This window comes from Arvicola amphibius, chromosome 4, assembly GCF_903992535.2.
Source record: "Arvicola amphibius chromosome 4, mArvAmp1.2, whole genome shotgun sequence".
NCBI classification, from domain to species: Eukaryota; Metazoa; Chordata; class Mammalia; order Rodentia; family Cricetidae; genus Arvicola; species Arvicola amphibius.
The window spans coordinates 24,634,279-24,661,709 of record NC_052050.1 but is presented as its reverse complement, the minus strand read 5'-3'; the positions used below and the strand labels follow the sequence as shown (position 1 = coordinate 24,661,709).

General features: G+C 49.1%; 1 protein-coding gene across 2 annotated transcripts; it reads right to left on the bottom strand.

Annotated features, from left to right (window-relative positions):
• Nucleotides 1-1,263: 1,263 nt before the first annotated feature.
• Nucleotides 1,264-26,925, bottom strand: Sp2 (Sp2 transcription factor). 2 transcript variants are annotated; one of them, XM_038328413.1, is made up of 7 exons: nt 26,862-26,925; nt 10,518-10,594; nt 8,158-9,132; nt 5,157-5,469; nt 4,078-4,252; nt 3,690-3,883; nt 1,264-2,368 (listed from the first exon to the last, which is right to left on the bottom strand). In XM_038328413.1, exons 1-7 carry the CDS (start codon nt 26,866-26,868, stop codon nt 2,268-2,270), a joined length of 1,842 nt encoding a protein of 613 aa, XP_038184341.1. In that variant the 5' UTR covers nt 26,869-26,925; the 3' UTR covers nt 1,264-2,267. The 2 variants fall into 2 exon arrangements, with proteins under 2 accessions (XP_038184341.1, XP_038184340.1); XM_038328412.1 differs by having other exon boundaries at nt 10,518-10,597; nt 26,862-26,898.
• Nucleotides 26,926-27,431: the final 506 nt, after the last annotated feature.

Below are 27,431 nucleotides of genomic sequence, written 5' to 3'. Positions count from 1 at the left end.
CTTCCTGAGATGCAGGCTGGTGGACTAATAAGGCTTCTGTGCCAGGGTTGATCCAGCTATTGGTGTAATAATGCCCACGGGGCTTGAGAATAGGCAGCAAGGGGCACCCTCTGCTGACAGAGAGATTAAGGGCAGAGAGCCCAGATCCAACTGTGATCCTTGTCCTTTTTACTTTTCAGCTATGTGGGGGTTGACTGGCCCTGGGGAAAAGCTGTTGGCTACTGCAAGCGGCTGGCGACAAGGGAAAGGCCAGCGCAGGAGTCTCGGCACGCAGAGCTGCGGTTCTGGCTGGTCTGAGGGTTAGTACCAAGTGCTCAGTTGTCTAAGTGTCTGAGGCAGGACTTTTTGAATAAATCACAACCCATGACTTCTTTGTAGTTCAGTCAAGATGAAAAGGTCCCAAACACAACAGGCATGGCCAACCAGCTGTCCTCTCTGAGGGGCTGGGCCAGGAGACAGAAGAGAAGCAGAACCCAAAGCCAGTCAGGGTCTTCTCTCAGGAAAAGCTGGGCCTCTAGCTTCTGACCCTGGAAGGCCTCCGCGGTGGAACGAGCTCTCACTTGATGGGAACCCAGCCTTGTAAGCAAAGGTTTTGTTTTTCTTTTTCCTCCAAAGATTTATTATGTACAGTGTTCTGCCTGCAGGCCAGAAGAGGGCGCCAGATCTCAGTACAGATGGTTGTGAGCTATGTGGTTGCTGGGAATTGAACTCAGGACCTTTGAAAGACCAGGTAGTGCTCTTAACCTCTGAGCCATTTCTCCAGCCCCAAGCCAACGTTCTTAACTCCTCTGCTAGCTTTTTATGGACTAAGAGGTAACTGCCTTCCTCCAGGGCTGGAGCAGGATAGAGGAGTTAGTCCACCAGCTCAGGAAGTCCCTCTAGGATCTGTCTCTGTGGCTGATGCAAGACTGGTTAGTGGAGAAGAAAAACAGAGACATCTGCATTTATTTCTGGGCTCTGGAAGTCCTACTCCGGAAGTCCCCAGAGGTGCTCCAAGCACTCCTCTCCTTTGGGGCCATGGTTTGGACTTGCTAGGGCTAGGGGGGTAAGTTGAGAGTGTGGAGCTCCCTCCTCTGGAGTCCCCTCTGTGGGACCTCTGAAGGAACAGACAAAGGGAGCCCAACTGCCAAGAGCAGACTTTGCCTCGGGCAACTAAATTTATTAGCGAGAAAAATTTTTGTCAGCCCAGCACTGACCAACAAAATACATCGTTAATAAAGGATAACAAATCTGTCACTTAATTAATAAAACATCCTCAAGCAGTTACAACGAAAAATAAAGTTGGATTTTTGTTTAATTTAAAAGCCTCAAAAATAACAAGCAATATGTTTTTTTTAAAACATGTCGTAGACACAATCGTCTATTATACAATATACACTGTACACAATAGAGCTCAGGCAGGTAGGTGATGAGATGAAAGGGTGTGGAGGGAGTCAGAATGGAAGGTGTTTCCACGTGAGTCCAGATCCGAGTTGAAATGTGTCATTTAGAAAAGAAATGTTAGTGAGAAAAAAACTCCTATGCTCAGCATTGCCCCCAAACCCTAAACTGAACGCAGGTGAGGGGCAGCGGCTAGTAAAGAAAGGAAGAAGGGAGCAATTAAATAAAATGTCTTTAAAGCACACACATACACAGTGTTCATCATCTGAAGTCCGAGAATAAGGCAACGTTCTCCATAGAAAAAGGAGTGGGAGGAGTCCGCCGGCATCTGACCTTTCAAATAGGAAGTTGGAATGTCTGGAGGAGAGCCAAGGCAGGGGCTGGGCAGTGGAGTGGAGGCAGCCTCCCAGCCCTCCGCAGAGGTGGGAGCCAGTAGGAGCCTGGGTACAGGGCCCCAGGGTGTCCCTAGCGGCCAGGGGAGGTAACTGAGGGGGACAAGAAGGCAGAGGATTGGGGGGCATGGCACAATGGGACTCCGGCAGTGTTGGGGCAGGGCATGGGTTAGGATAGGGGGCTCACTTTGCTCCTCGACGGAGTGAAATGCATGTTTTTCCTTTGGAAATAAGGGTCCCCATGCGTCCTGGTTTAGAACGTCTCATTGGGCATGGCCAGTGTGCGTGGCCTGGGCAGGCCAGGAGCTCCTGATGAGAAGGGAAGGGCCTTTGGAAGGAGGAGAGCACAGGAGGAGAGCCCCTCCCTGTGGGGACACAGCCACAAAACAGGAGTGGGGTGAGGGCTGCCCAGGGCAGTTGTGGGCACCTGTCCACCACAGACCCAGGCCAATTAGACGGGGATTCCATCTTCAGGGCCTCCTGCTTCAGCTGGCCTTACAAGTTCTTCGTGACTAGGTGGGTCTTGTAATGTTTGGTGAGGTGGTCACTCCTCATGAAGCGCTTCTGACACTGGGCGCACTCAAAGCGCTTGTCCCCTGGAAGAGGAAATAACTGTTACCAAAGAGCCCACGTACAGACACTGCCACAGTCCCAGAAAGGAGAAGCACGTGTGAGAGCCCCTGGAAAAGCCGACCCGGCCTCATCTCCATATTCCGCTAACAGGGTCCTTCCTGTCACCTACTGATTTCATCTCTCTGCCCCAGCTGTCCCTTCTAGTCCACCTCGTTCCAATGAGTTCCTTGTTCCCTGCCCAGACTGTTCTCTTGAGCCTCTGCAAACCTGCTTTATTCTGGACTGTGTGCCTTGGAGTTTAAACTTTGATCAACATCCTCCTTGCAGGAAGACATGCTCACCCACCAAGTCTGGACCACACTGTCAGGGTATTTATACTTCTGCCTCTGAGAGGGTCTGATCCAGCTAGAAGCTGTAACTTTGGCTCACATGTCCAGACTCCAATCTCTGCTCAGCAGGGCACCATTCACTACAGCAGTATCTGCCAGTGTACCTTGTGGACACTGGGCACGCCCAAGACAGGCTTAGGGCACCCTTCTATAGTGTGGTCTGTATTTGTGAGTGCATTAAAGCACAGAACTGTGATAGCAACCGTGACACCAACCCTAGCAGGCCTGTAATACCAGCGTTCAGGAGACAGGAGGACTGTCATGAGTTTAAGGTAGACCTAGGATACACAACAAAATCTTGTCTTAAAAAAAAAAAATAAAAAAAGAAAGCTGGGTATGTTGATTTACACCTGTAATCCCAACGCTTGGAAAGCTGAGGCAAGACAAAAGAGAGAGGACTGGCTTAGTTCACGAAGATTCATGCCTGCCTGTATCTCCAATGCAGAGGGCTGAGTCAGAAGGAGTCAAGTCCTAAGACAAACTGGTACATCACAGAAACAAAAAAAAGGGGGGAGGATGGCTTGAACTGGACCCCAGCTTGCCTACCACAAGCCACTTCTCCAAGCGTCTCCAAGACCTTCCTGGGATTAACTGAAGTTAGCTGAAAATGCAAAACACAGTGCCTGGCAAACCTCTTCAGCGCTTGGTGGGATTTTCTGATTTATTTTTACTTGTGACACAGTTACTCATGTTACCCAGGCTGGTTGTGAATTCCTGATCCTCCTGCCTCAGTCTCTCTACTGACAGGACGATAGCTGCCCAGCTCAGAGCCTGTTAAGCAAGCAGCTCTGCAGAAATGACAAAAGGTGACCACGCTGTGGAGTGCAGCCACCCGACTCTGGGCAACAGCTCAGTGCCTTGGAAGAGCTCCATGGTGGTCTGATGGCTGGGGACGCTCCTGAGCAGCCAGGGTGGTGGTGCACAAAGGGCAGCTGAAGGGCACAGGGAGACTGACCTGTGTGGGTTCGAGCATGTCGCTGGAGCTCATCGCTCCGTGTGAACCTCTTCCCACAAAAGAACCAGTTGCAGACAAAGGGTCGCTCGCCAGTGTGCAGGCGGACATGGGCCCGAAGCAAGGATGTCTTCCGGAAAGTCTTTCCGCAGTCTGGGATGTGGCATACGTGCTTCTTCTTGCCCTGCTCCCCAGACCTGAGGGGGTTGGGTTGGCAGTGGGGAGGAAATAGGAAGAGGGAGGGGAGAGAACGAAGAGAAGCATGGGGAGTCAGGTCAGAGAGCTCAGGAGAGAGGTGGGAGGCAGGAGTTAGGAGCTGCCACCTGTCCACAGAGCAACTGTGGAGCAGGGCGTATGTCAGGCTGGGGGTTTGGCCCTCGGTGTGTATTACCTCTTCTCCCCATCCTTGCAGTTGGGACACGTGCAGGCCATACGCCGCCTCTTCTCCCCGGGCTGGGCCTCTCCAGATAGGGCCTGCTCCATCTGCAGCTGGATCTGGGTGGGGCTCAGCCCACTGATGGTCAAGTTGTTTCCAGAAACATTCTGCACTGTCAGCTGCTGCTGCCCTATGGAAGAGAGGATGCGGTTCAGGAAAGGAAGCCCAGGCCAGACCTTCTTCCTCTGCCTCCTGCACAGGTTAAGGATGAGTCATGGCAGCTAATACTCTGGAAAGCAGTGAGAGCCAGGACCTCTCTGAGATTCTGACGCTTCTGGAGGAAACTCTCCCAAGAACTTTTTATTAATGAGCTTTGGGAAAAACCACTCTAGGCTACCTTGTCCTCCCTTAGTGTCCCCTAAAAGTGGACAAACCAAATGCATAAAATCTAAGACAGAAATTCAGTAGGGAGGAAGAAAGTCGTGACCTCAACCTGGACAGCTGCCCTACACCCGGTGCAGAATGAAGACCGCCTCTGCTAGGCAGCTCAGCTCTCCCTCTTCCCTAGGTTTCTTAAAGATCTACTTACGTATTTTATGCAAATGGGTGTTTTGCATGCATTTTATCTATATACCAGAAGAGGGCATCAGATGCTATGGGACTAGTTACAGACTGTTGTGAGCCACCATGTGGGTGCTGGAATTTAAACCCAGGCTCTGGAAGAACAGCCAGTTCTCTTAACCACAGAGCAATCTGTCCCTGTCCCTCTTATTTTCAAGACTGCATTCACAGCATTTATCCTCACTGAACTCGTGTGCAGGACAAGCTGGTCCTACTGTCCAGGACACCCTTCTCTGCCACTAAGCCTCAGCACCAGCCTTTCTCTTTAAGAAGCCTTCCTTAGCAGGAAAGTGGTGGCACACGAATTTGAGCTTAGCACTTGGGAGCAGAGGCATGAGTTCAAGTCCAGCCTGGTCTACAGTGTGAGTTTCATGACAGCCAGAGCTACACAGAGAAACCCTGTCTCGAAATGGCTCAGGATTCCTATGTGCTGAATGCAAAGCCCACACCCTGGCTGCAGGGCTTTCCCTCACCGCCAGTGTTGGTGATGGTGACAGGCACACCCTGGACTTGGACTCCATTGATGTTGATGGTCTGCATGGCCTGAGCAGCTGCCGCCAACTGTGCAGCATTCAGGCTGATGATGCTCCCAGCAGGTGCAATCTTTGGCAGGGGTCGCTCTTTTCGGAGAATTGCAGCTGAATGCTTTTTGCTGGTGCCACTCAGTTGGGGAGCTCGGGGTGCAGGGCTGTTACAAGTGGTGGTTGACGTGGTTGCAGCTGTTGTTGGGGGGCTGTCCTGGACAAGGACTGTCTGTACCTCACCAGAAGGTGTACGAATATAAACCTGAGGGACCAGAGAGGAGAGAATCCTAAGAGACAAGGCACCGGCACCTTCACACAGCCTTCCCTGTCCAAGGGAAAACTGGACACCTCCGTCATCCCATCCTTCAACCAGCCCAAACATGTATTCAGACAATACTGATGTTTTGAACAGGACACAAAACTGGCATAAACTGGTTACTGACCTGCGACCAAACCTTTAATTTGCTTAGTATTGAAAAATGTAACTACTAAATCTCAAAATTGGAAAAATTTTTAAAAAGCACAACACCAGCATGGGCTACAAAGTGACCAGGCCAGCCTAACCTACATAGCAAAACCATTTTAAAGGGGGGTGGGGGGGTGGCTCAGTGTTTAGGAGCATCGGCTACTCTTCCAGAGGACCCAGGTTTCTCTTATTCACACGGCAGCTTGCAATCATCCGTAACTCCAGTTCCTCTTCTGACCCGGGGCACCAGACATGCAGAGTACACATACATACACACAGGCAAAACACTCATACACAGAAAAGAGAATACATCTAAAAATTTTCAAAGAGAAACAGGATATTTATCTTATCCGAAAATGTTATCACTCTTCAAAATACTAATGAAATACAAAGAAGAAGAAAATAATTTTTATCGTGTGTGTGGTATATGTGTGTTTGTGTGTGCACATGTGCTAAAGCACACTTGTGGAAGTCACAGGACAACCTTGGGTGTGAATCCTTGCCTTCCACCTGTGTGAGGCAGGGTCTCGTTCATGCCCGGATGCCCAGCTGGCTGGCTCACAGAGCTTCTGGTAATTCTGTCCCTTCCCATGTGTGAGCACTGCAAGGGTAGCTGCAAGCTACTGCGTCCACTCTATATGGCTTCTGGGGATACCCCACTCTGGTCCCCACACTCGCATAGCATGCGCTTCACCCTGAGTGGTGGGAGATGTCTCCAGACACAGAAAAAGTTAACTACTAAAGTGCATAGGTGTGTTAGGTATTGACGCTGTAACCACCCAGCAATGGGACAGCAGAATCCCGCACACATCCACTCTGCGACACTTCAGTGAAAGCATGCATAGCCTGCACCAGCTCACGCGGGAAACATCACGCGAACACACAGTAACCAGCCTGTGACCTTCGAGGCAGCAAGGTCATGAGAGTCACATTAAAAAGGAAGTGGGGCTGGGATATAGCTCTGGAGCAGAGCACTTGCCTAGGATCCACAGAGTCCTGAGTTTAATTCCCAGCCCCATGGAGTGGGGGTGTGAGGAAGTGTCTCAGATAAGAGATGTGACAACCACGTGTACGGTGGACAAAGTCCTTAGGTCAAGTCCTCAAGAATTATTAACTGGGGCTGGAGAGATGGCTCAGCGGTTAAGAGCATTGCCTGCTCTTCCAAAGGTCCTGAGTTCAATCCCAGCAACCACATGGTGGCTCACAACCATCTGAAATGAGGTTTGGTGCCCTCTTCTGGCCTGCAGGCATACACGCAGACAGAATATTGTATAAAAAATAAATAAATGAATGAATGAATGAATAAATAAATAAATAAAAATTTGAAAAAAAAGAATTATTAACTGGAACACGCAGTGAAGCCTAAATGGAGACTCCCAATTACACCAGCATTTCACTACTGATTTCACGAGGGTTTTTTTTTAAGCTTTATTTATTATGTACATTGTGTTCTGCCTGCATGTTATGCCTACAAGCCAGAAGAGGGCACCGTATCTCTTTACAGATGGTTGTGAGCAACCATGTGGTTCCTGGGAACTGAACTCAGGACCTCTGGAAAAGCAGCCAGTGCTCTTACTTGCTTGGCATCTAAAGAAAAGACAGAGTTGAATAGCTGGCACAATTGCCAGCTGACTTAACAGCTGCAAAGGAGGGGACGTAAAAGACGCGACAGCAGCAGATGCAGAAACAGCTGTGAAAGTGGCCTTCTGGGTGCTGGCCTGACCAAGAGGCAAGGGCACAGTGTGATGAGAACAGCCAGAATGAGATGTCATCATGTCAAGTGAGATACAGCAGGCTCGGAGAAACCTCACGTGGGATCTAGACTAGTAGGCAAACACACACACTCCCACATGCACACACACATGAAGCACAAGAGAAACCATGTCGGGGTGAGGGGAGAAGAGGGTGAGCACAGGTGGAAAGCAGCAAGTATGGCGGCTCACACCTGTGATCCCAGCATTGACACTGAAAAAGGACTTCAAGTTTGAGGCCAGCCTGGGCTACGCAGTGAGGTGAAGGCCAATCTGAGATATACAGTGGGCCCTGCCTCAGAAAAGGAAAAAGCCTAACTGTTCTACCTGTGATCTTTCTTGTCATTAACAGTAGGCAGCAGTCTGTCCTTGTGAACTTTCCTACTTTACTGTGGTTCTGACCTGAATTCTCATTCTTGCTGCTGTTGTATGTAATTTTATGATAAAAATATTTTATTACAAAAGTGTTCATATCTACCCCATAGTCATGCCCAGAGCTACCCCATAATGAAAGAATACAACAGACTAGATATCCCTGTTCCATCTGATTTCTACAGATCAGGACTACTTGGCCTAAAACCCAAAGAGACCCCAGGGCAAAAGTCATTTCCTGCCCACCCAAAAATGATGGTGACTCCAACTTCCTATCAGATCTGGCGATGATCTGCCGCAGTTTCAAAAGCAAGGCAAAGGGTGAGCAGAGGAGAGGGAGGCGGGGCAGAGACTGTGGTACCTGGGTTGGCGCCGACTCCGTTGTCTGGATCTGAAAGTTTTGGGAGGGCTTCTGGGGAACGGTGGGGAGGGTTGCAGAGGCAGCCTGCACCACCCGCAGGGCCTGCTGGGGGATCTGCACCACCTGCTGTTGCTCAGCCTTGGGGGGCACCACTTGGACTTGCTGGACCACAGCTGGCTGGCCCCCCCCAGGGCTCTGCACAATCAGCAGGTTATTTCCTGCCTGGATGATGTTGTCTGCCGTGGTCTCAATCAGCACCGTCTCCACCTGCTCAGCTACAGCCACTGATGGCTGTGAGACAGGAAGGCTCTTCTTCCTGGCTTTTTTGTTAGTCTTAGACAGTGGGGTGGGGGGGCTCTCAGTGAGGAGCTGGGCGGGGGCCCCAGCGTCACTGGTGCTCAGCAGGTTGTTGACCGGCAGGGTAAGTGTTACGTTGCCGCCCCCACCTGTCAGCTTCACCACGTTGGCCCCACTCTGCACAGGGGTGGTAGTTGCGTTTGACTTCTGGACAGGAGCTGGCTTGATGGGGACAGGCTTATGGCCGGATGATGAGGGGGCGATGATGGCTTGGTTGGTGCCTGGGATGATCTGGATCTGGTTGGTGAGATTGGGCTGCATCTGGATGGTCTGGGAACTGTTCCCTTGAATCTGCGGGACTGCTTGGTACTGTATACTTGCACTTGATCGGCTCCCTTTGTTGATCACAGTGGGGTTCTGGATGGCAAACACCAACTGCCCTCCAGGATAGGAGCCACTCAGCTGAGAGCCCTGAATCTGAAGTATGTTTCCTTTAGATGACAAGATGCCAAAGCTATTCTTGCTGGGACTGAGCGGAAGAGGGGCTGGTTTAATAGGGACCAGTTTCCGTGGGGCGGGCTGTGGAGGAGCAGGAGGTGTCACTGCAGCTTCAACAGCTGGTGGGCCAATTTTGCTACATGTCGCGGCAAGCAGGGCCAAGGGAGACGGCTGGGAGTCCTGCAAGAATCAGCAGGGGACAGGAGTGAGGTGAGAAGACTGGCTAGACACCCTTCTGCCAGTGATCCCAGCAGCTCTAAGAGCTCCTCCCCACCCATTCCAGGACATCACCATATCCCCACCCCCCTTGCTGTGGTTCCCGATCCATGAAGTGAAGGAAAAAGACAGGGAAGGTCTCTCAGGGTGAAGCCCCTCCCCTCCCCTCCCCACCAGAAGTAGCCCTGGCCATAACAGACCAACAGCATGAGATGTTTTCCTACTGGTCTTGCTGGCCTAGTGTTAAGGACAATGACACATCCTGCATCTCAGGTGGGGTTTTATTTTTGGTCTTTTTTCCTTTTTTTTTTTTTTTTTTTTTTTGGTTTTTCGAGACAGGGTTTCTCTGCAGCTTTAGAGCCTGTCCTGGAACTAGCTCTTGTAGACCAGGCTGATCTCGAACTCACAGAGATCCGCCCGCCTCTGCCTCCCGAGTGCTGGGATTAAAGGCGTGTGCCACCACCACCCAGTTCTATTTTTGGTCTTTTGAAACAAGGTTTACTCTGTGGCTTTGGAGCCAGTCCTGGAAACTAGCTCTTGTAGACCAGGTTGGCCTTGAACTCACAGGGATCCGCCTGCCTCTGCCTCTGAGATTAAAGGCGTGTGCCACCACCACCCGGCTTTTTCCTCCTTTTTTTTCTTTAAAGATTTATTTATTTATTATGTATACAGATACAGTGTTCTATCTGCAAGCCAGATGGTTTGTGGTTGCTGGGAATTGAACTCAGGACCTCTGGAAGAGCAGCCAGTGCTCTTAACCCCTGAGCATCTCCCCAGCTCTTTCACCTTATTCACTTTTTAAATTCTAAATGATTTATTTTTATTTTACATACATTCATGTTTTGTCTGCATATATGTCTGTGTGAAGATGTTGGATCCCCTGAACTGGAGTTGCTGACAGTTGTGAGCTGTGAGCTGTGGGTGCTGGAAATTGAACCCAGATCCTCTAAAAAAACAGGGCTCTTAATCACTGAGCCATCTCTCCACCTCACCGTATTTTTTGAGACAAGGTCTCCCACCGAATCTGAAGCTCACTGAGCAAGACTAGGTGGCCAGTGGACTACAGGCATGAACTACCATGCCCAGCTTTTTACGTGGGAACCTGGAATTGAACTCAGGTACTCATGCATGTGCAGCAGGGACTTGCTAACAGCCTCGCCTCAGGAGCACCAAGTTTTAACACTGCTCTTCTGCACAGCTTTGACACCTTAGCCAAGTGGTGATGTCTCAGTTCAGAGAATGAGGATAAGTGGATCTTCCTGGTGTTTGCAGGCAGAGTAAGGTGGAAAATCCACCTCACTGCCCAGCCAGCTTCTGGCCCCCGCCCTCAGAGCCCACCGTGCACTTGCCTGGGTAGCAGCGGCAGCAGGCTGCAGGTAGTCACTAGGACTGACAGCAGCAGTGGCGGCCATGCTCATCTGTGGATCTGCTGGGAGAAAGATGGAGCAATAGGTAAGACACCTGAAGAGAACCCAGGGCTCCCTGACGCAGCTTTTCATTTTGCCTCTCTCGCTGCTTCTCTGAGAGGTTAACAGCTTTTCCTACATGGGCCCAGTTTGAGCATCACAGCCCTGCTTGTCAGGGGTGAGCATCACAGCCCTGCTTGTCAGGGGTGAGCATCACAGCCCTGCTTGTCAGGGGTGAGCATCACAGCCCTGCTTGTCAGTTTGAGCATCACAGCCCTGCTTGTCAGTTTGAGCATCACAGCCCTGCTTGCCAGGGGTGAGCATCTCCTTTGCTCACACTCATCTCTCTGGGCCAGGCCTGCCTTCATCACACTGGGAGACTCCAGGACAGGAAGGCTGGCTCAAGACTGGATGTGGTGGGTCTGGAGCACCCCCTGCTGGACACTGCTGACTCTAAATCTCTCCATTAGGGGTAAAGTCTTGTACTAACTGAGGCTACCAGCTCAATCCAGCTGAAGCTAGATGCAAACCAGTCTGGGAGTTGAAGAAAGGCTAGGCCAGCACTCCTGAGTAGGACACCCCTGCCCTTTTCTAAAAGCTGTATGCTCAGCCTTCATACAAAGACACAAGGGCCCCACAAATCAGTAGATGGCAGCTGGGTAATTCCTTTACGTGAATTTACACTTTTACACTGGACAATTGATATAACCCCATAGGGAAGAAGAATGAACACTGAGTAAATTTTATTGTGTATAGATAACTATATATATATTATATATAGCTATATAGTATAATTATATATTATAGATATAATATATATTCTATTATATATGTAGTTATATCGCTGACAGATTTTTCTCAATTTACTGTATTTTCCCACAATGATTAGTCTCCATAGCCACAGGTTCTATATTCACATATTCAACCAACCGTGCACCAAAAAACGCTGACTCTAATCCGCAAATGATTTAAAGTATATAGGTGTGTAGCTTATATGTAAATTCTACAAATTATATATATATAAAAAAAAACCTCTTAAACATTTATGGATTCTGGTATCTCCAGGGCTCCTGGAACCAATCCCGTGGGTGCTTGGGGACCATTGTATCCTCTTGTAATTTTTAAATTTCATTTTTACTTTATTTGAGACAGGGGTCTTATACCATACCCCAGGTTGACCTGGAACGTGATCACACCACAGCCTCTCAGGGCCTGGGAGTGCAGGTAAGTGCCCCTAGGCCCAGCCACTTATTTTCAGTAAGGGAGGAACTAATAAATGAAGTATCTACTTTGCACTTTTATTTAAAAGGTAAACAAGCCAGGGGAGGTTGCACACGCCTTTAATCCAGGAAGTAGACAGGGGGATCTCTACTAGTTCAAGGCCAGCCTGACTTTCAGGACAGGCTTCAAAGCAACAGAGAAACTCGGTCTGGGGGTGGGGGAGGGAGGAAGGTAAACAAGACTGGAGGCTGGAGAAATGGCTCTGTGGTTAAGAGCACTGGCTATTCTTCCAGGAGACCCAGAGTTGCCAGAAACCATGTGGTGGCTCATAATTCTCTGTAATTCCAGTTCCAAGAGATATGATGACATCTTCTGGCCTCCAGCGTGTATTGTACACACTCATGTTGTGTAAAACATACGTGCAGGAAAAACAGATACACATAAAATTTTAAGAAAATAAAAGGTAAAACAAGAGGCTAGGTGTGGTGGTGCACACCTTTAATCTTTAGCACATGGGAGGGAGAGGCAAGTGATGTCTGAGTTTAAAGCCAACCAGGTCTACACGGTGAGTTGCAGGCCAGCCAAGGGCTACACACTAAGACCATCTCCGAGAGCAGGTGGTAAAGAGGGCCATCCCAGAGTTCAGAAACTAAGGCAAAGCGCTCCGGGCAGAGTCAGGCGGATCCCAGACATTTGGAAAGCAAATTCCAGGAAACAGAGAGATGGGGGAGATTGCTTAGAAGACACAAGGGACAAAGGCTCAGTAACTGAGCCCATGTTGAGAATCTAGTGAGGACAGAGGTCAGGGAGAAAACACAGCCATGCATGTTTCTTCAGGCATCTAAGGGAACATGATTCTCAGAGAAACAGACTGGCTGGTCAGAAGGCAACACAGGCTATCAGTGGTCACATCCGTGAGAATGCTGCAGATGCTGCCAACTGTGAAGAGCCAGAGTACAGCTCTGGGTAGAGGACGTGTGGATCCTAGGACAGGACAGACACAGGTGACTGCAAAATCCTTGCACAGATGAAAGCATGCAGCTGCAAAACGCAGTCCTGTGCGCCCAGCCCAGCTGCTCTGAAGGGTTCTCGATGGAGACATCAATACAGAGCATACACCACCGACACTGAAATGAGCAGGGTGGTGATGGGGCTCAGGACCGGGCCCACGGGCACCTCCGGCCTTCTCACTGCCCTGCTGTCCTCGTGACTGCCCTGCTGTCCTCGTGACTGTCCTCTTCTTTTGGCTGTGTACTTACTTAGAGTCTTACACTCTGCCTACTAAGGGCTAAGATTTTAGGCATGGGTCACCATACCCAGATAACAAAAACTTTTTTCTTTTGTTTTTTTGAGAGATGGGTTCTACGTGTAGCCCTGGCTGTTCTGGAACTCCCTCTGTAGATCAGTTTGGCCTCAAACTCAGAGATCTGCCTGCCTCTGCCTCCCTAGTGCTGGGATTAAAAGTGTGCGCCACCACTGCCCAGCACAAAAAACTAATTTTTCCCTCTTTTTGGTTTTTCGAGACAAAAGCTTTTATTTAAAAAAAATCTAAAAAACTCAATCATAGGATAAGAAAAATAGTATTTCCTATGTATTATTATACATGCTGGGTTCTATCTGGAACGTTGGCCCCATTTTAAGGGGCATTCCAACGAGGTTCTGACCAGGGTACTTACTCTGTATGTAAGTTTAAAGGGCAAAACCAAGCCACTTGTTTGAATGTTCAAAAAGCCAGATTTCTGCTTAATTCAATGAAGCCTTTAAAAGACAGAACCAAGAGCGGGAGAGATGGCTCAGAGGTTAAGAGCACTGACTGCTCTTCCAGAGGTCCAGAGTTCAATTCCCAGTAACCACGTCACAACCATTTGTAATGAGACCTCGTGCCCTCTTCTGGCCTGCAGCATACATGCAGACAGAATACTGTATACATAATAAATAAATAAATCTTAACTAATAAATCTTACCAAAAAAAAAAAAAAGACAGAACCAATTGCCTCTGGGGGTGAGAGTCCCCTTTCTTGAAACTGTTTAACCAGAGGCAGATGTTTATTCTGTTGAAGACGGGATGAAAAGTCGAGCTGAATTTTCTTTCCAGTGTTTATCCTTTTGAGGTACAAGGGTGTGATCAGTGGGAGACCCTGCCTAGCATGTACAAAGCCCTTGGTTAATACCCAAAATCAGTAAAACAACATTTTTCAGACCATGTTGTGTTGATAAAAAACACAAGATGAAGCCAGGTGATGGTGGCGCACGCCTTTAATCCCAGCACTTGGGAGGCAGAGGCAGGCGGATCTCTGTAAGTTTAAGGCCAGCTTGGTCTATAGAGTGAGTTTCAGGACAGCCAGATGTACACAGAGAAACCTTGTCTTTGGGGGAAAAAACCCCACAAGATGAGTCAGTTACTAGAAGGCCTGAGAAAGCAGGCAGTGGGTCTCCTAGGAGGCCCTCAGGGTTCATGTTCTTATCTTAACCCGTGAATGACAGCCTTCCGGTTAGAAAACCAGGGACACTGCAGCAGGGCAGAGTGCAAAGGAAGTGGGATGAAGATGGCCCAGCATGTCCTAGCCACTTCTCTCTCCCTCTGCAGTCACCCACCCTGGACTCAAACTGATTGGGCTCCCAGTGCTTATTCAGTTAAAACAATGGTTCTCAACTTGGGGGTCAAACAACCCTTTTACAGGGGCCGCATATCAGGTAGCCTGCAAATCAGATATTTACATTATTATTAATTACAGTAGCAAAATTAGTTATGAAGTAGCAATGAAAATAATTGTCATTGAGGTCACCACAATAAGAGGAACTGTATTAAAGGGTCATAGGGTTAGGAAGTGAGACCCACGGAGAAGTTAAAGCAGAGCCTACGACATAGGCTGCAGGTGCTCCCGATTGCACCATTTAGTTTTGTTTCATTGTCCTTCCCAGCTGGCACTTGAAATACTTCTTTGGTCTAAAACCACCCTCAGTGTGTCTCCTATTATCACTGAGAGCTTTATGTGGCCCCTGGGCTGCAGACCTGGGCAATCAAAACAGAAAGCCATTTCTCTGCCACTCCAGAACTGGAAAGAGAGAGCTACAGAAAGAGAAGCACTTCCAGTTGGTGTGTGGGAAGGAAAGCAGTTAGGAGAAAAGCGCACAAATGTAACCATAGCTCTCTGAGCAGGCTCATTTAATTTGGAACCGTGTGTTTAAAATGTGTAATGTGGATGTAAGTCATGCTTAACTTCCCTCCATCCTATTCAAAGCACCGCTAAGTGGGGTGTGAAGCCACAGAGGGACTCTTAGAATTCTACACCACTTTCAGAATTTCACAGCACTTCCACCATGCTACAGTTTTGGTTCTGTGCTAGAGGTTGGACCAGGGCCTCACGTGTGCTAGGCAAATGCTCTGTCCCGAGCTATCTCCAGTACATCCAGCACTGTAACAGTACCACTGGCCTGTAACAGCAGTTTATAGTTGGTCACTGAAACCTACATTTATTTATTTAGCAATATGGGCAATAGGGATTGCTGCATATTCCTTCCTTTTTATATTTATTTGTATGTGTTTGTTCATATGCAGGCATGCACAGTGGCATGTGAAGTTAGGGAACAATGTGGGAGTCAGTTTTTTTTTTTGGTTTTTTTCGAGACAGGGTTTCCCTGTAGTTTCTAGAGCCTGTCCTGGAACTAGCTCTTGTAGACCAGGCTGGCCTCGAACTCAGAGATCCGCCTGCCTCTGCCTCCCGAGTGCTGGGATTAAAGGCGTGCGCCACCACCGCCTGGCTGGGAGTCAGTTCTTTCCACCATGTAGATTCTGGGGCCTGAACCTTGGTCATCAGGCATGGCAGCAATCACCTTATCCACATCATACACCCTTACCAAATATTCTTTTTTAAAAATATTTATTTATTTATTATGTATACAGTATTCTGTCTGTATGCCTGCAGGCCAGAAGAGGGCACCAGACCCCATTACAGATGGTTGTGAGCCACCATGTGGTTGCTAGGAATTGAACTCAGGACCTTTAGAAGAGCAGGCAGTGCTCTTAACCTCTGAGCCATCTCTCCAGCCCCACCAAATATTCTTGAAAGAATAAAGTGCATGACTCTCAATGGCATCATTTAATCTTATCATTAATTCACTTCAGCTAGAACTTCCCGAAGTCTCTAGGCTGCTGTCTGACATGATGAATGACGCAAGCACAGTGACCGTACACCTCAGTTCTAAGGAAAAGCCCTGAGGGGGTTGAACAAGGCAGCAAGGAGGAAGGAGCATAGGGTGCAGAGGGACCATAACAGAACCCCAAGACTGACAGAAAAGCATCGAGCTTCTAGACTCCCACCATTGGTCTCCACCCTCCTTAGCCAAACTCGGTCCCCTCCAGGCCACCATCCACACCCAGGTCACCACAGACCTCTTTGCGCAGACCTCTCTTGTTGGTCGCCTCCCCCTGCAAATTCCCGCAGGCTCCTCTACCTGGCCACCACTTAAATACTGGCATTCTTCAACAAGTGTCCCTTCTCACCCAAGACCCCTTCCGTGGGGGGATGTGTCCCTTCACAGGGTTTCAGACACCTTCACAGAGGCCGACACTCCCTGGTCTGGGCCGGCCCCGCCCCTGTGGGCCTTCACTGGGCCAGCCAGACACTCCCAACCTGAGCATTCCCTCGGGGCTTTCTCCTCCCCAGCTTCCACAGGCCTCCTTTCCATGCTTTTCTTCACTGTCCTTCCCGCACTTGGGGCTTTTCTGTGTTTCAAACGAATGCTTGCACCTTTAGACCAGCTTTCATCTTCCTCCCTAGCAAAATTTATGGCCAGCCATTTTGTAACAGGTATATCATGTTCTTGGGGTCCTTTCTGGACTGCAATGAAGTCCTCTGCTAGCATTCGGCGCCCACTGCTGTGACCATGGGTCTCAGGTATGGGATGGGTGCAAGGACTGGCTCTTCAGTGAGCTGTGTCTGCACTGAATTGCTGATCCCACCCAGACCTGCTTCCCAGGGACAGCTGCGGTTCCTGGGGAGTCGGGTGAGGATACAGGAATCTTTGGAATGTAGCTTCTTTCTGGTAGCTCTAATCACAGCGGAACTGTGAGCAGCACCCTCCTGATAGATAACTAGCTCCTCGATTCCCCTCCATAGAAGTGTCCTTCTTACTACTAGTTCCTTGGCCCTGGTCCTTGCTTAAATCACCCTCACTCAGCCTGAACTCCCACCCACCGCCTGCAGAGCAGCTTCCAGCCACCAGCCCCCTCCCTTTATCCAGCCGGTGTATTCCGGGAAGACTACCTTTGTAAACCTAGAATCCGATCCAGCTACTCCCTGGGCTACACCCTTCCAGTTTCTATAAGCTCTTTTGATAAGTTTCGAGAAACCAAGCACTGAGCCTCCTCCCTGTCCCTCCCTCCTCTCCCATTCTTTCTCTTCCTGGGAGCCTAAAGTCTGAGCTCTCCCTCTGGCCATTTATAATCTCTAGATGTCCCTCACTTACTCTCTAGAAGCAGATGACCTCGCTGCGTGCCAGTGAACGCTAACCTCGCCACAGGGTAGGGAGCGGAGCTCTGTCCTGGGGGTGGGGGTGTCTTTCTCTGGCAGACTGGCTTTGGACTGCGTGATCTAACAGGAAGGACCCTAGAGCCTGGTTATCAAGCTGTCCTAGGCTAGAAGGGCTCAAAGTCCACAACTAGACCCTAGGCTATAGGGTTTGTTGTTTTGTTTTGTTTTTTTAACTTTGCAGCTATGGCTTCCTTGGCCCTCCACTATGGCATTTCCCCAGCAGGAATTTCACTCTGTGCAAACAGCCCTTCTGGTGGCTATTTTGGTCAGTATGACTGGGCCAGAAGCCAGTAGAGCAGTTTCTAAGGCCAGGCTTTCCCAGTTGCCTAGCCTGGAAGAATTCAGAGCTGGTAAGGGAAAAGCAAACCATGGCTGATTTTAAAGAACAAAACTGGCCCTCCAGGGAAACTGGTGAATCAGCATCAATGAAGAAGGGTGGAGTGAGAAAGCTGGGCTGTGAGACTCCAAACTGCCTGGACAACTGGACATCCAGCAACCACAATACAAGAAGATGACACTCAGGCCTTTCATTGCAGAACAACTCTGGGAAGACACTGCTAAGGCCACAGGCCAATGGAGAGAACAGAGAATCTCTCCACCCTCAGCTCTGACCCCAAGGAGCCATGACCTTATACTTCCTTAATGAGCTGTGATTCCTAACCTCTCCCCTCAAACAGAACTCCGCAGTCACCAGTTGAGACAGTCCTTTCTATGGTCCAACTTCATTTCAATCATATTTTATTTGTGTATGCATGCGTGCTTATTTGTGCATGGCTACATACATGCCATAGCTAACATGTGGAGGTTCTTTCTTCCATCATGGGAGTCCTGGGGACTGAACTTGGGTTGTCAGACTAATCCTGACATGACAGGCACTGGGCAAACACCTCCAAGCACTGAGCTAAACTGCAGGCCTCCAATTTAACTTTTCAGTGCTATACAGTATACGAAAGAATACTCATAGTTATGTTTTCTACTTTTAGTACAGTATTCAGTAAGTTACATGATAGTCAATATTTTATTAAAAAAATACGTTTGTGAGCTGGGCAGTAGTGGTACATGCCTTTAGTCCCAGCACTCAGGAGGCAGAGGCAGGTGGATCTCCATGTGTTTGAGGCCAGCCTGGTCTACAGAGAGCATTCCAGGACAGGCTCCATAGACACAGAGAAACCCTTTCTCAAAAAACAAAAGAGAATAAATAAAGCAAACCTTTGTGGTAAATAATTTTGTCCAACTCTCAGCAAACCTAAGAGGTCTTTTTTTTTTGTTTATTTGTTTTTGTTTTTCGAGACAGGGTTTCCCTGTAGTTTCTAGAGCCTGTCCTGGAACTAGCTCTTGTAGATCAGGCTGGCCTCGAACTCAGAGATCCGCCTACCTCTGCCTCCTGAGTGCTGGGATTAAAGGCGTGCGCCACCACCTCCCGGCTTGAGGTCTCTGTTTTTGAGACAAGTTTTATTCACACAGTCTATGTTGGCCTTACATTCACTATAGAACCAAGGATGACCTTGAATTCCTGACCCTCCCATCTCCACCTCTGGAATGCTATGAATACAGATAGGAATCACTTTGCCTACTTTTCTTTTATTTCTTCCTTTCTGTTTGGGTGAAAACTTCACCTCAGTCCCAGGCACCCCTATATCTAAAGAGTCTGAAATGTTTGGGTGGAAAGTTCCATCCCAAGCCCCCTCCTCTGGGAGTTGCCTCAGTCCAGACTCCACCTCCAAGAAAGGCCACCAAATGGTAACCCTCCCCAGAGAGGCTCTAGATTACTCCCACAGGCTATTTCAATTGTCTCCCAGAGAACACACTGTGGTTTCCTAGTTTTCCTTCCCCCACCTCCTCTCTGAGGGCCTGGAAGCCAGGAGCGCTAGTATCCATTAAACCTGGCCTTTGTCTAATTTGGTTTGATTTAGTCTGATCTGGATTATTGTATCGGTGGAGAGGTTTATTGTTTTTAATATTTATTTACTCATTATGTATACAATAATATTCTGTGTGTATGACTAGAGGCCAGAAGAGAGTACCAGACCCCATTACAGATGGTTGTAAGCCACCATGTGGTTTCTGGGAATTGAACTCAGGACCTTTGGAAGAGCAGGCAATGCTCTTAACCTCTGAGCTATCTCAGAGGTTTATTGGGACGCAAAAACTTTTCACCTTTTTGTTTGTTTGTTTTCAAGACAGGGTTTCTCTGTATAGCCTTGGCTGTCCTGGAACTCTCAGTGAGAGATCTACCTGCCTCTGCCTCCCAAGTGCTGGGATTAAAGGCATGCACCATCACTACCCAGCACACCTGGATTTCAAACCCAGGGCTTCATTCATGCTAGACAAGCATTCTTCCAATGAAACTACAGCCCCCCCCAACAGGCGGTAGCAGCGCATGCCTTTAATCCCAGCACTTGAGAGGCAGAGGCAGGCGGATCTCTGTGAGTTTGAGGCCAGCCTGGTCTACAAGAGTCAGTTCCAGGACAGGCTCCAAAGCTACAAAGAAACCCTGTCTCAAAATGAAAAGAAAAAAAGAGGGGGGGGGGGGGGGGGGAAGGAGGGAGAGGGAAGAAAGGAAGGAAGGAAGGAAGGAAGGAAGGAAGGAAGGAAGGAAGGAAGGGTGTTAGGAGGGAGGGAGGGACACCCTCACACACACTATAACATTTAGAAGGCTGGGTATGTTAAAATGCATGTTTGATGGGCTGGAGAAATGGCTCAGAGGTTAAGAGCATTGCCTGCTCTTCCAAAGGTCCTGAGTTCAATTCCCAGAAACCACATGGTGTCTCACAACCATCTGTAATGGGGTCTGGTGCCCTCTTCTGGCCTGCAGGCATACACACAGACAGAATACTGTATACATAATAAATAAATAAATAAATAAATATTAAAATGCATGTTTGACTTCCAATCTTTTCAACTCACTACAAATTTATCCAACAAATAGCCTAAGTCAAGGAGGGTCTGTTCTTGCTGATCCTAATGACTCCCAATATTCATTTTTTAACTTGGCTCCAACCACACTGTGCCACCCTCATGCTACTCAAATTGCTAATGCTACCAGACCTCATGTTACTGAATCTAACTGCTAACTCCTAGACCTGAGCCCTCCTCTTTTGGGATCTAACAGCTAACTGTTCTTGCTCCTGGAAACACTTGGTTGATTCCCAAGACAGCTACTTCTAAGTCTCTGATGGTCCTCCCCTTTCAAATTTTCAGCAGCTAGGCCATCCAGATTTCTGGGCTTGTATTCTTTCTGTCTATACCTAATTTTCTGGGCAATTTCATTTACTCTGATGGCTTTCAAAACCAATGCCACATAGATACTATATAATGATGGTGGCCTGAGTTTGTCTGCAGACTTTGCCCCCTGTGAGCTGCTGATACCTTCACTTGGACATATTAGAGAGTGTCTTGACTCTAGCCAGCACTATACTATGTGTCTGATAGTTTCCAATTCCATGCTTCCTGCAAACATTCCCCACCACAGTGAATACTAACTCCGTCCTTCCAGCTGCTCAGCCTTAAAGCCTTGAAATTATCTTTTTGTTTTTCCTCACATGTGAGAGCAAACACTTGTAGCTCTAACTTCTGAACACATTCCAAATATCACTGCTCTGCCATCACCTTGACTCATGTGTGTACCTAGCCAACCCGGAAGGCCACCGAGCTGTCCTTCCAACCTTGACGCTGTCAGTCTGTTCTCAACATGAGACATAAACGTAATGACATCACACTTCTATTCAGAGGCCCTCACCAGCATCCCATCAGAGTCAAAGTGCCAACCATCACACACAGGCATGTGGCCTGACTGCCTACCCTTCCTCCCTCACTGCTTTCCTCACGCTGTCTTCCCCTAAGGTCCTGGTGCTTGCTCCCACATCTGCTTGAGTTTACCCTCCTCCCTCACTCTAGACAGAACTGGTTCAATCCCTTCCACTCTTTGAGGGCTTCATGAAGTCACTTTTTCATCAAGACGTCCCTGAACACCCTATGTAAACTGCCCTCCCACACATTTTCCCTACCTCCCTCTCTTCTATTTTTATCCTTGGACTTATCACTTTCCAACAAGTACTTATTAGTTACTTAATTACTGTCTCATTAAGAATGCAAATTTGCCTGGTGGTGGCGGCAGCGCACGCCTTTAATCTCAGCACTTGGGGGGCAGATCTCTGTGAGTTTGAGTCAGCCTGGTCTACAGAGCTAGTTCCAGGACAGCTAGGGCTACACAGAGAAACCCTGTCTCAGAAAACAAACAAAACCAAAAAGAAACAAAGGGGGAGCCGGCAGTGGTGGCGCACGCCTTTAATCCCAGCACTGTGGAGGCAGAGGCAGGCTGATCTCTGAGTTCAAGGCCAGCCTGGTCTACAAAACAAGGTCCAGAACAGCCAAGGCTAAACAGAAACCACATCTCGAAAGAAAAAAAAAAAAAAAAACAGAAGAAGAACCAAAGGAGGGCTGGGATGTGGTTCAGTTTCACCAAGCTGGGGTTCCATCCCCAGTACCCAATAAAACAAATGTGGTCGTGCCTGTGTGAGCTGGAGCGGTCAGTTCAGTGCACAGCGAACTGCAGCTCCAGGCCACACTCCGATGCCCTTTCCCATTAACACACACATGGGGACATTAGCTAGGACATTAGAGCATCTGAATGTGAACACTCCCGGTTTGTCCCGGGCTCAGTCTTTTCCGCCACACCTGACTGCTGTCACTCCTAGTTTGCTTGCGGCCTGGGCATCAACGCGGGGGCAGTAGGGAATGACGGGAACATTTCGGCATGATGGAAGCGCCCCAGGAAACCATGTAAAGGTTTTCTGCTTGAGAATACTGGGACTCCGGGTTGAAGAGATGGCTCAGACATTAAGAGCACTGGCTGCTCTTCCAGAGGTCCTGAGTTCAAGTTCCAGCAACCATATGGTGGCTCACAACCATCTACAATGAAATCTGGTTCCTTCTTATGGCATGTAGGCATACATACAGGCAGAACGCTGTATAGATAATAAGTAAATCTTAAGAAAAAATACTGGGACTCAGGAGAATTCTGAGAACAAACAGGAGAAATAAAAGCAAGTGTCGCCCCACACACTAGGAATCTCCTTATGCATGAACATGTTGCCCTCTCTGCTTTGGCACTGTATGTGAGTCACTCTGTGCTCGCCCAGCTTCTGAAATGAGTAGTGACTTCATTTCCCTGGAGAAGGGAGGGAGGCTGCTTGCTGCTTGCTCTTCTGAAGCCTGGGAAATGTCTTCATCTGATTTTGATTTTTTTGTAGTCTAATTTCCAAATTAAATATAAACCAGAGGCAGAAATATTTCACTTCCAATCACATGATCCTGCTAGCTGTCTCAGAAGCTACTAAGGGATTTTACAAACTCCCACGAGAGGTGACAACCCAGTGAGGAAGTCTGGAGAGACATTTGGAAATGTGCAGTGCCTGCTGACTCCTCCTGAGCCACTGTCGCCCTGTGGCTGAGACGAATGACACCTGAAGGGCCTAAATCACCTCACAGAGGCAAAGAGGCACCTCAGGGGACTGAGCCTTGGCCACCCAAGTTAAACCTCTGCACTACACGCAGCAGCTGCTGGCTGGACACAGCAAGCAGTCCTGATGCTGGAACAAAAGGCAGCTAAGGGAAAGAGACGCCCATCAGCCGACTCCTATGGCTGGGCTAACAAGCACGCTTGTGTTGAAGGGACAGCCTTGACATCTCAACACTACTCAGAGCTCTCTCCGGGCCACAGTGAGAATCACCAAGATGGAAGGCTCTGCTCGTCTCACGAGAGCATGGTGCCCTGGAGCACTGAGGACAGGCTCTGTGACTGGTGACTCTGACAGCGTGCTCCCAACGCTCCCAATCGTGTCCTGAGAGGTCTGGCTGCCCCGACTCTGGGGCCAATTCGGAGCTTGCTCCGATGCTGGTTTTGTGCTTTCCTTCAGGATCCCACGTAGCAGCAGAAACATTTTCTATTTCACCATTTGTCAACCGGAACAAATCCACCATGACATGGGGGCATCTCCTCAAGAATGACCCCGATCCCACTCCTCTTTAGCCCGCCACACTTCACCCTCTTTTTCCTTCCCACCAGCTCCTCAGGAGAGCTGCCCCTGAGGACATCTGTTGGTTACGGAGCTCACACCTTAAGAGACAGACCTGCAACTACAGCTGAGAAACAAAGACCTGAGCACTGGCTATGCAGGAAAGTGAGAAAGAACTACAGGAGGTAGATGAGCCTGAGGAATATTCACGGGAAAAGCCACCAACAGCCTGTGTGTGACACATTTCTCAACCTGGAAACACTTATTTGCCCACCCTCTGGGTAAAATTTCCTTGCTTTCATTTTTAAAGGTCTTGCTTGCTATGTAGCCCAGGCTACCCTGCAACTCACTAAGTAGCCTCGGGCGGGACTTAAACTCTCAACCTTCCGGTCTCAGACTGTGATAGGATTAGGTGCATCACCACACCTAGCCTAGGTTCTGGGTTTAGAAAAGCTGGGAAGCAGCTCACAAATTCTTCAAGTCACCCAAAAAGACAGTTCAGAAACGCCACCCAATAAATGTACAAGGGAGTGGATGACCTTCTCCAAACAGATGACTCCAAGTTCACAGACCACAATACTGCAAATGAGGCACCGTAATCCTATCAACTCAGACGTGCTTACTTATGAATACTCCACACAACCTTTACAACAGCGTCTCTGCCTCTCTCACTCTGGTCATCATCTACTTGACCCAAAATAATTACTATTTTCAGTGTCTGGAAGCAGAGTTTCTGAGTGTAGATGGAACAGAGGCAGAATAAAGGTAACATTAAAAAATGGCCCATTTGGGCTGGAGAGATGGCTCAGCGGTTAAGAGCACTGACTGCTCTTCCAGAGGACCCGGGTTCAATTCCCAGCACCCACATGGCAGCTCACAACTGTCTGAAAATGCAGTTCCATGAGATCTGACACCTTCACACCAATGAACATAAAGTTAAATAAATCATTAAAAATTTAAAAAAAAAAAAAGTAAAAAAAAAATGGCCCATTTCTAGCACAGAAATGGGGGAGTCAGGGTCTAGAAAATTGCTGAGCCCACATCAATGCCAGCAGAGTCTACTGGTTGGCTGCAAGAAGCTTTAAAAGTCATTAGAAGGGCCAGAGTTGGGCAATACTTGCTTAGAGTAAGCTCGCCACATACCTATGGTCAAGGACTCGTCACTGCTTAGTACAAGAGACTATAACTTCTCCAAAACACTTAACTACCACAACAACTAAGATGTTCAAGACCCAAATACTAACTTCCCTACCTGCTGGAACCCTAACCCTAACCCTAACCCTAATCTTTTTACTGCTTATCTCCTCTTTGACAGGCTTCCGCAGGCCCAAACATTTTTATATTTGGTTGGCTCACTTGTGCGCGCGCTCTCTCTCTCTCTCTCTCTCCCTCCCTCCCTCCCCCCCTCTCTCTCTGAGGGTGGGGGACAGACAAGGCAATGTGGAAGTTGTTTCCCTCCTTCCTCTAGGTGGGACCCAAGGATTGAACTCAGATAACCAGAGTTGGCAGCAAGTGTCTTTACCCACTGAACCATCTCTGACCCAGGCCCAAACTTTAAATCAAATCTAGGGAGAGCCAGCCTGTGTGATGTTCACAGGGATGCCAAACTCTTCCTCTCAGAGCCAGCTGGGTGCCCAGGGAAAGATACAGTTATGAGGAAACCCTAGGCAGTTGTCTTTGGCAACAATCTTTGTATTTAGCATCTAGCTCAGGGCTCATAATGGTGTCTGAGCAGCTTATTTTCCCTGTTGCTGTTGCTTTTAACCAAAGAGGGAAGTGTCTGTAGAATCAAGTAGGAACTAGAATTAGAAAACCCAGCAACCACCTCAGGCAAAGATAATTCATACTAACGGGGCCTGATGTTTGTTTGGTCACCGGCCTATAATTCCAGAACTTTGGAGGCTGAGGCATGAGGATCTCAAATTCAAGGCTTATACAGATGACAATACGAATACAAGCCAGCCAGGGTTTCAGAGTGAGGTCAAGTTTCAACACCCCCCACCTCAAAAAAAAAAAAAAAAAAGAAGCCACAGGAACACTGACATCAGCCCCACTGACTGGTTTTGACTGCTCCTTTCGTCATCAAGAATTTAAATGAAAACAAGATACTGATGGCCCCATCACTCCAGACAATGGGTTCCTTTTGGTCGGTAATGGGAGCTGCTACTGTGATCTGGGCTCCGTCGTTCCCTCTGCTAACTCACTGTGTGCTGGTTAACACCCTAACCAGTCTAGCCTTAAAAATCTTATCCAAAGCAGCTCTCTGGGCTGAAGATACAGCTCAGTGGGAGTAGGAGGATCTAGATTCAGCCTCCAGCACAACAGGGGGTAGGGTCAACTCAGGACTTTGCCATCCTCTGTAATGCCCAGTGCCTGGCAGGGCACAGCATGTAACAGCTGTAGACAGCACATACCAGTCCACACTGCAACATCAATCGCCTTTCTACAATGAAATCTGTGTAAGGGGGACCTGGGGCCAATTCCTGGCTCACGGATCACTGGCCTTTCTCCACGAAGCAACAAATAAATGATCCAGTAACCTCCTAAAAAGGGAAAAGTTCAGGAGAAAAGCCAAACAGTGTCAAGTTAATTATGAAACAATTAAACATGACAGACTATTGGAATCAAAACCAAGGAATGTAGTGAGGACAGGTTTCTCAATTGCCCAAGGCAGAAGAAACACTTCCTTTTGTACTAAAATTAGAAAGGCACTGGGAAAGAAACCTAAGAAGGACGGGAGGAAGCTAAGCACCCTTAAGTCAGCAACGAGGATGGAGGAAGAAAGCGAGTATCTATTTTATTTCTTAGGTCATCTCTTAAGAACGATTGCGCCTACGCTTTTCCTTGGCATTTCAGTGCATTTTTGCCCCCGCGCGGGGCATCGGGCAATAGTCTGGGAGCTCGGTCAACAAGTTCTCAAACTTCTCAGAATTCCAAGAGTTTGAAGCTACCTAGTCGCAGGCTCAAGGGCGAAGGTACAAACAGTAAGATTCGGTTTTCACTCAGCAGTCATCTGCCTAGGGAGTGCCTGACACCGCCTGGGACTGCGGGGCAGCAGGCTGCAGCCTAGGCCAGTCTGATGGGCACCACCTGGCTCTCAAGCGTTGCCTGCCTGCAGGGAGAGCCCGAGTGGGCATCGGCCGCCTGCGTGGAGCAGACTCGGACACAGTCTGACGGTCCCGCGCCACCTAGCTAAGGGGGCGAAGGAGGGGGGGTCCAAAATCTCCTAGCTGCCAGCGCCGCCAACCAGGCCCGGAAGCGCCTCCCGCCCGCCCGGGGCTCCGAGGGGCGGGGAGTCTAACGCCCCCTTCCGGGTGCCTCCGCCCGGCCGGCCAGCCGCGCTCCTCCTCCGGGCGGGAATCCTTCCTCCCCCGCCCCTCCCGTAGCCGGGCCCCGGCGCCAGGCCCAGTCCCAGGGGGGCACCCCCGATTCCGGCTCCCCCTCCCTGAGGCCTCTGCCCATCTTCCCAACCCTTGAGGGCCGGGAAGACCCCACCGGCAAAGGCCAGGACCCACCGCTCATTACGACATCTTCCTCCCTGGCCTCCGCCGCCTCCGCCGCCACCGAGAGCCTGACACCGCCCGCCTAGCACCCGCCAATCCCGGAGCCCGCCACCGCCCGAGCGACGGCAGCGCTCACCAATAAGCGCTCTATACATTGGGGACCGACAGCATTTTTAACCAATCACTGGGAAGCATCTAGAGTGACGTTGGTCTGGCCAATAGAGCTGCGAAACGACACTGATAGACGGAGGTAGTCACCAACCGGAAGTCAACTGAGGAATGAACGACGTGTCCACTAGCCAACTGGCAGGAGGCAAAGTCCCGCCTGCTAGGAGGTTGATGGACAGCAACAGGAAGCGGGATGGGGAGGGGCTTAGCTGAGAAGTGCTTCTGTATTGGTCGTGGTTGACCTTCCACCCACCTCTAACCCAGAAGATGAGTGATAGATCTGCCCTGAAGCCAATCAGAAGTGCTTAGTGTGAGGCCGAGAAATGCCCCATAAAGAGCTTATACATCCTTGTAGGTACAGTCAGAGGTGAAGAGGGCCAGGGTAACTCTTGGTGCCCGACCCCGTATGAGCGC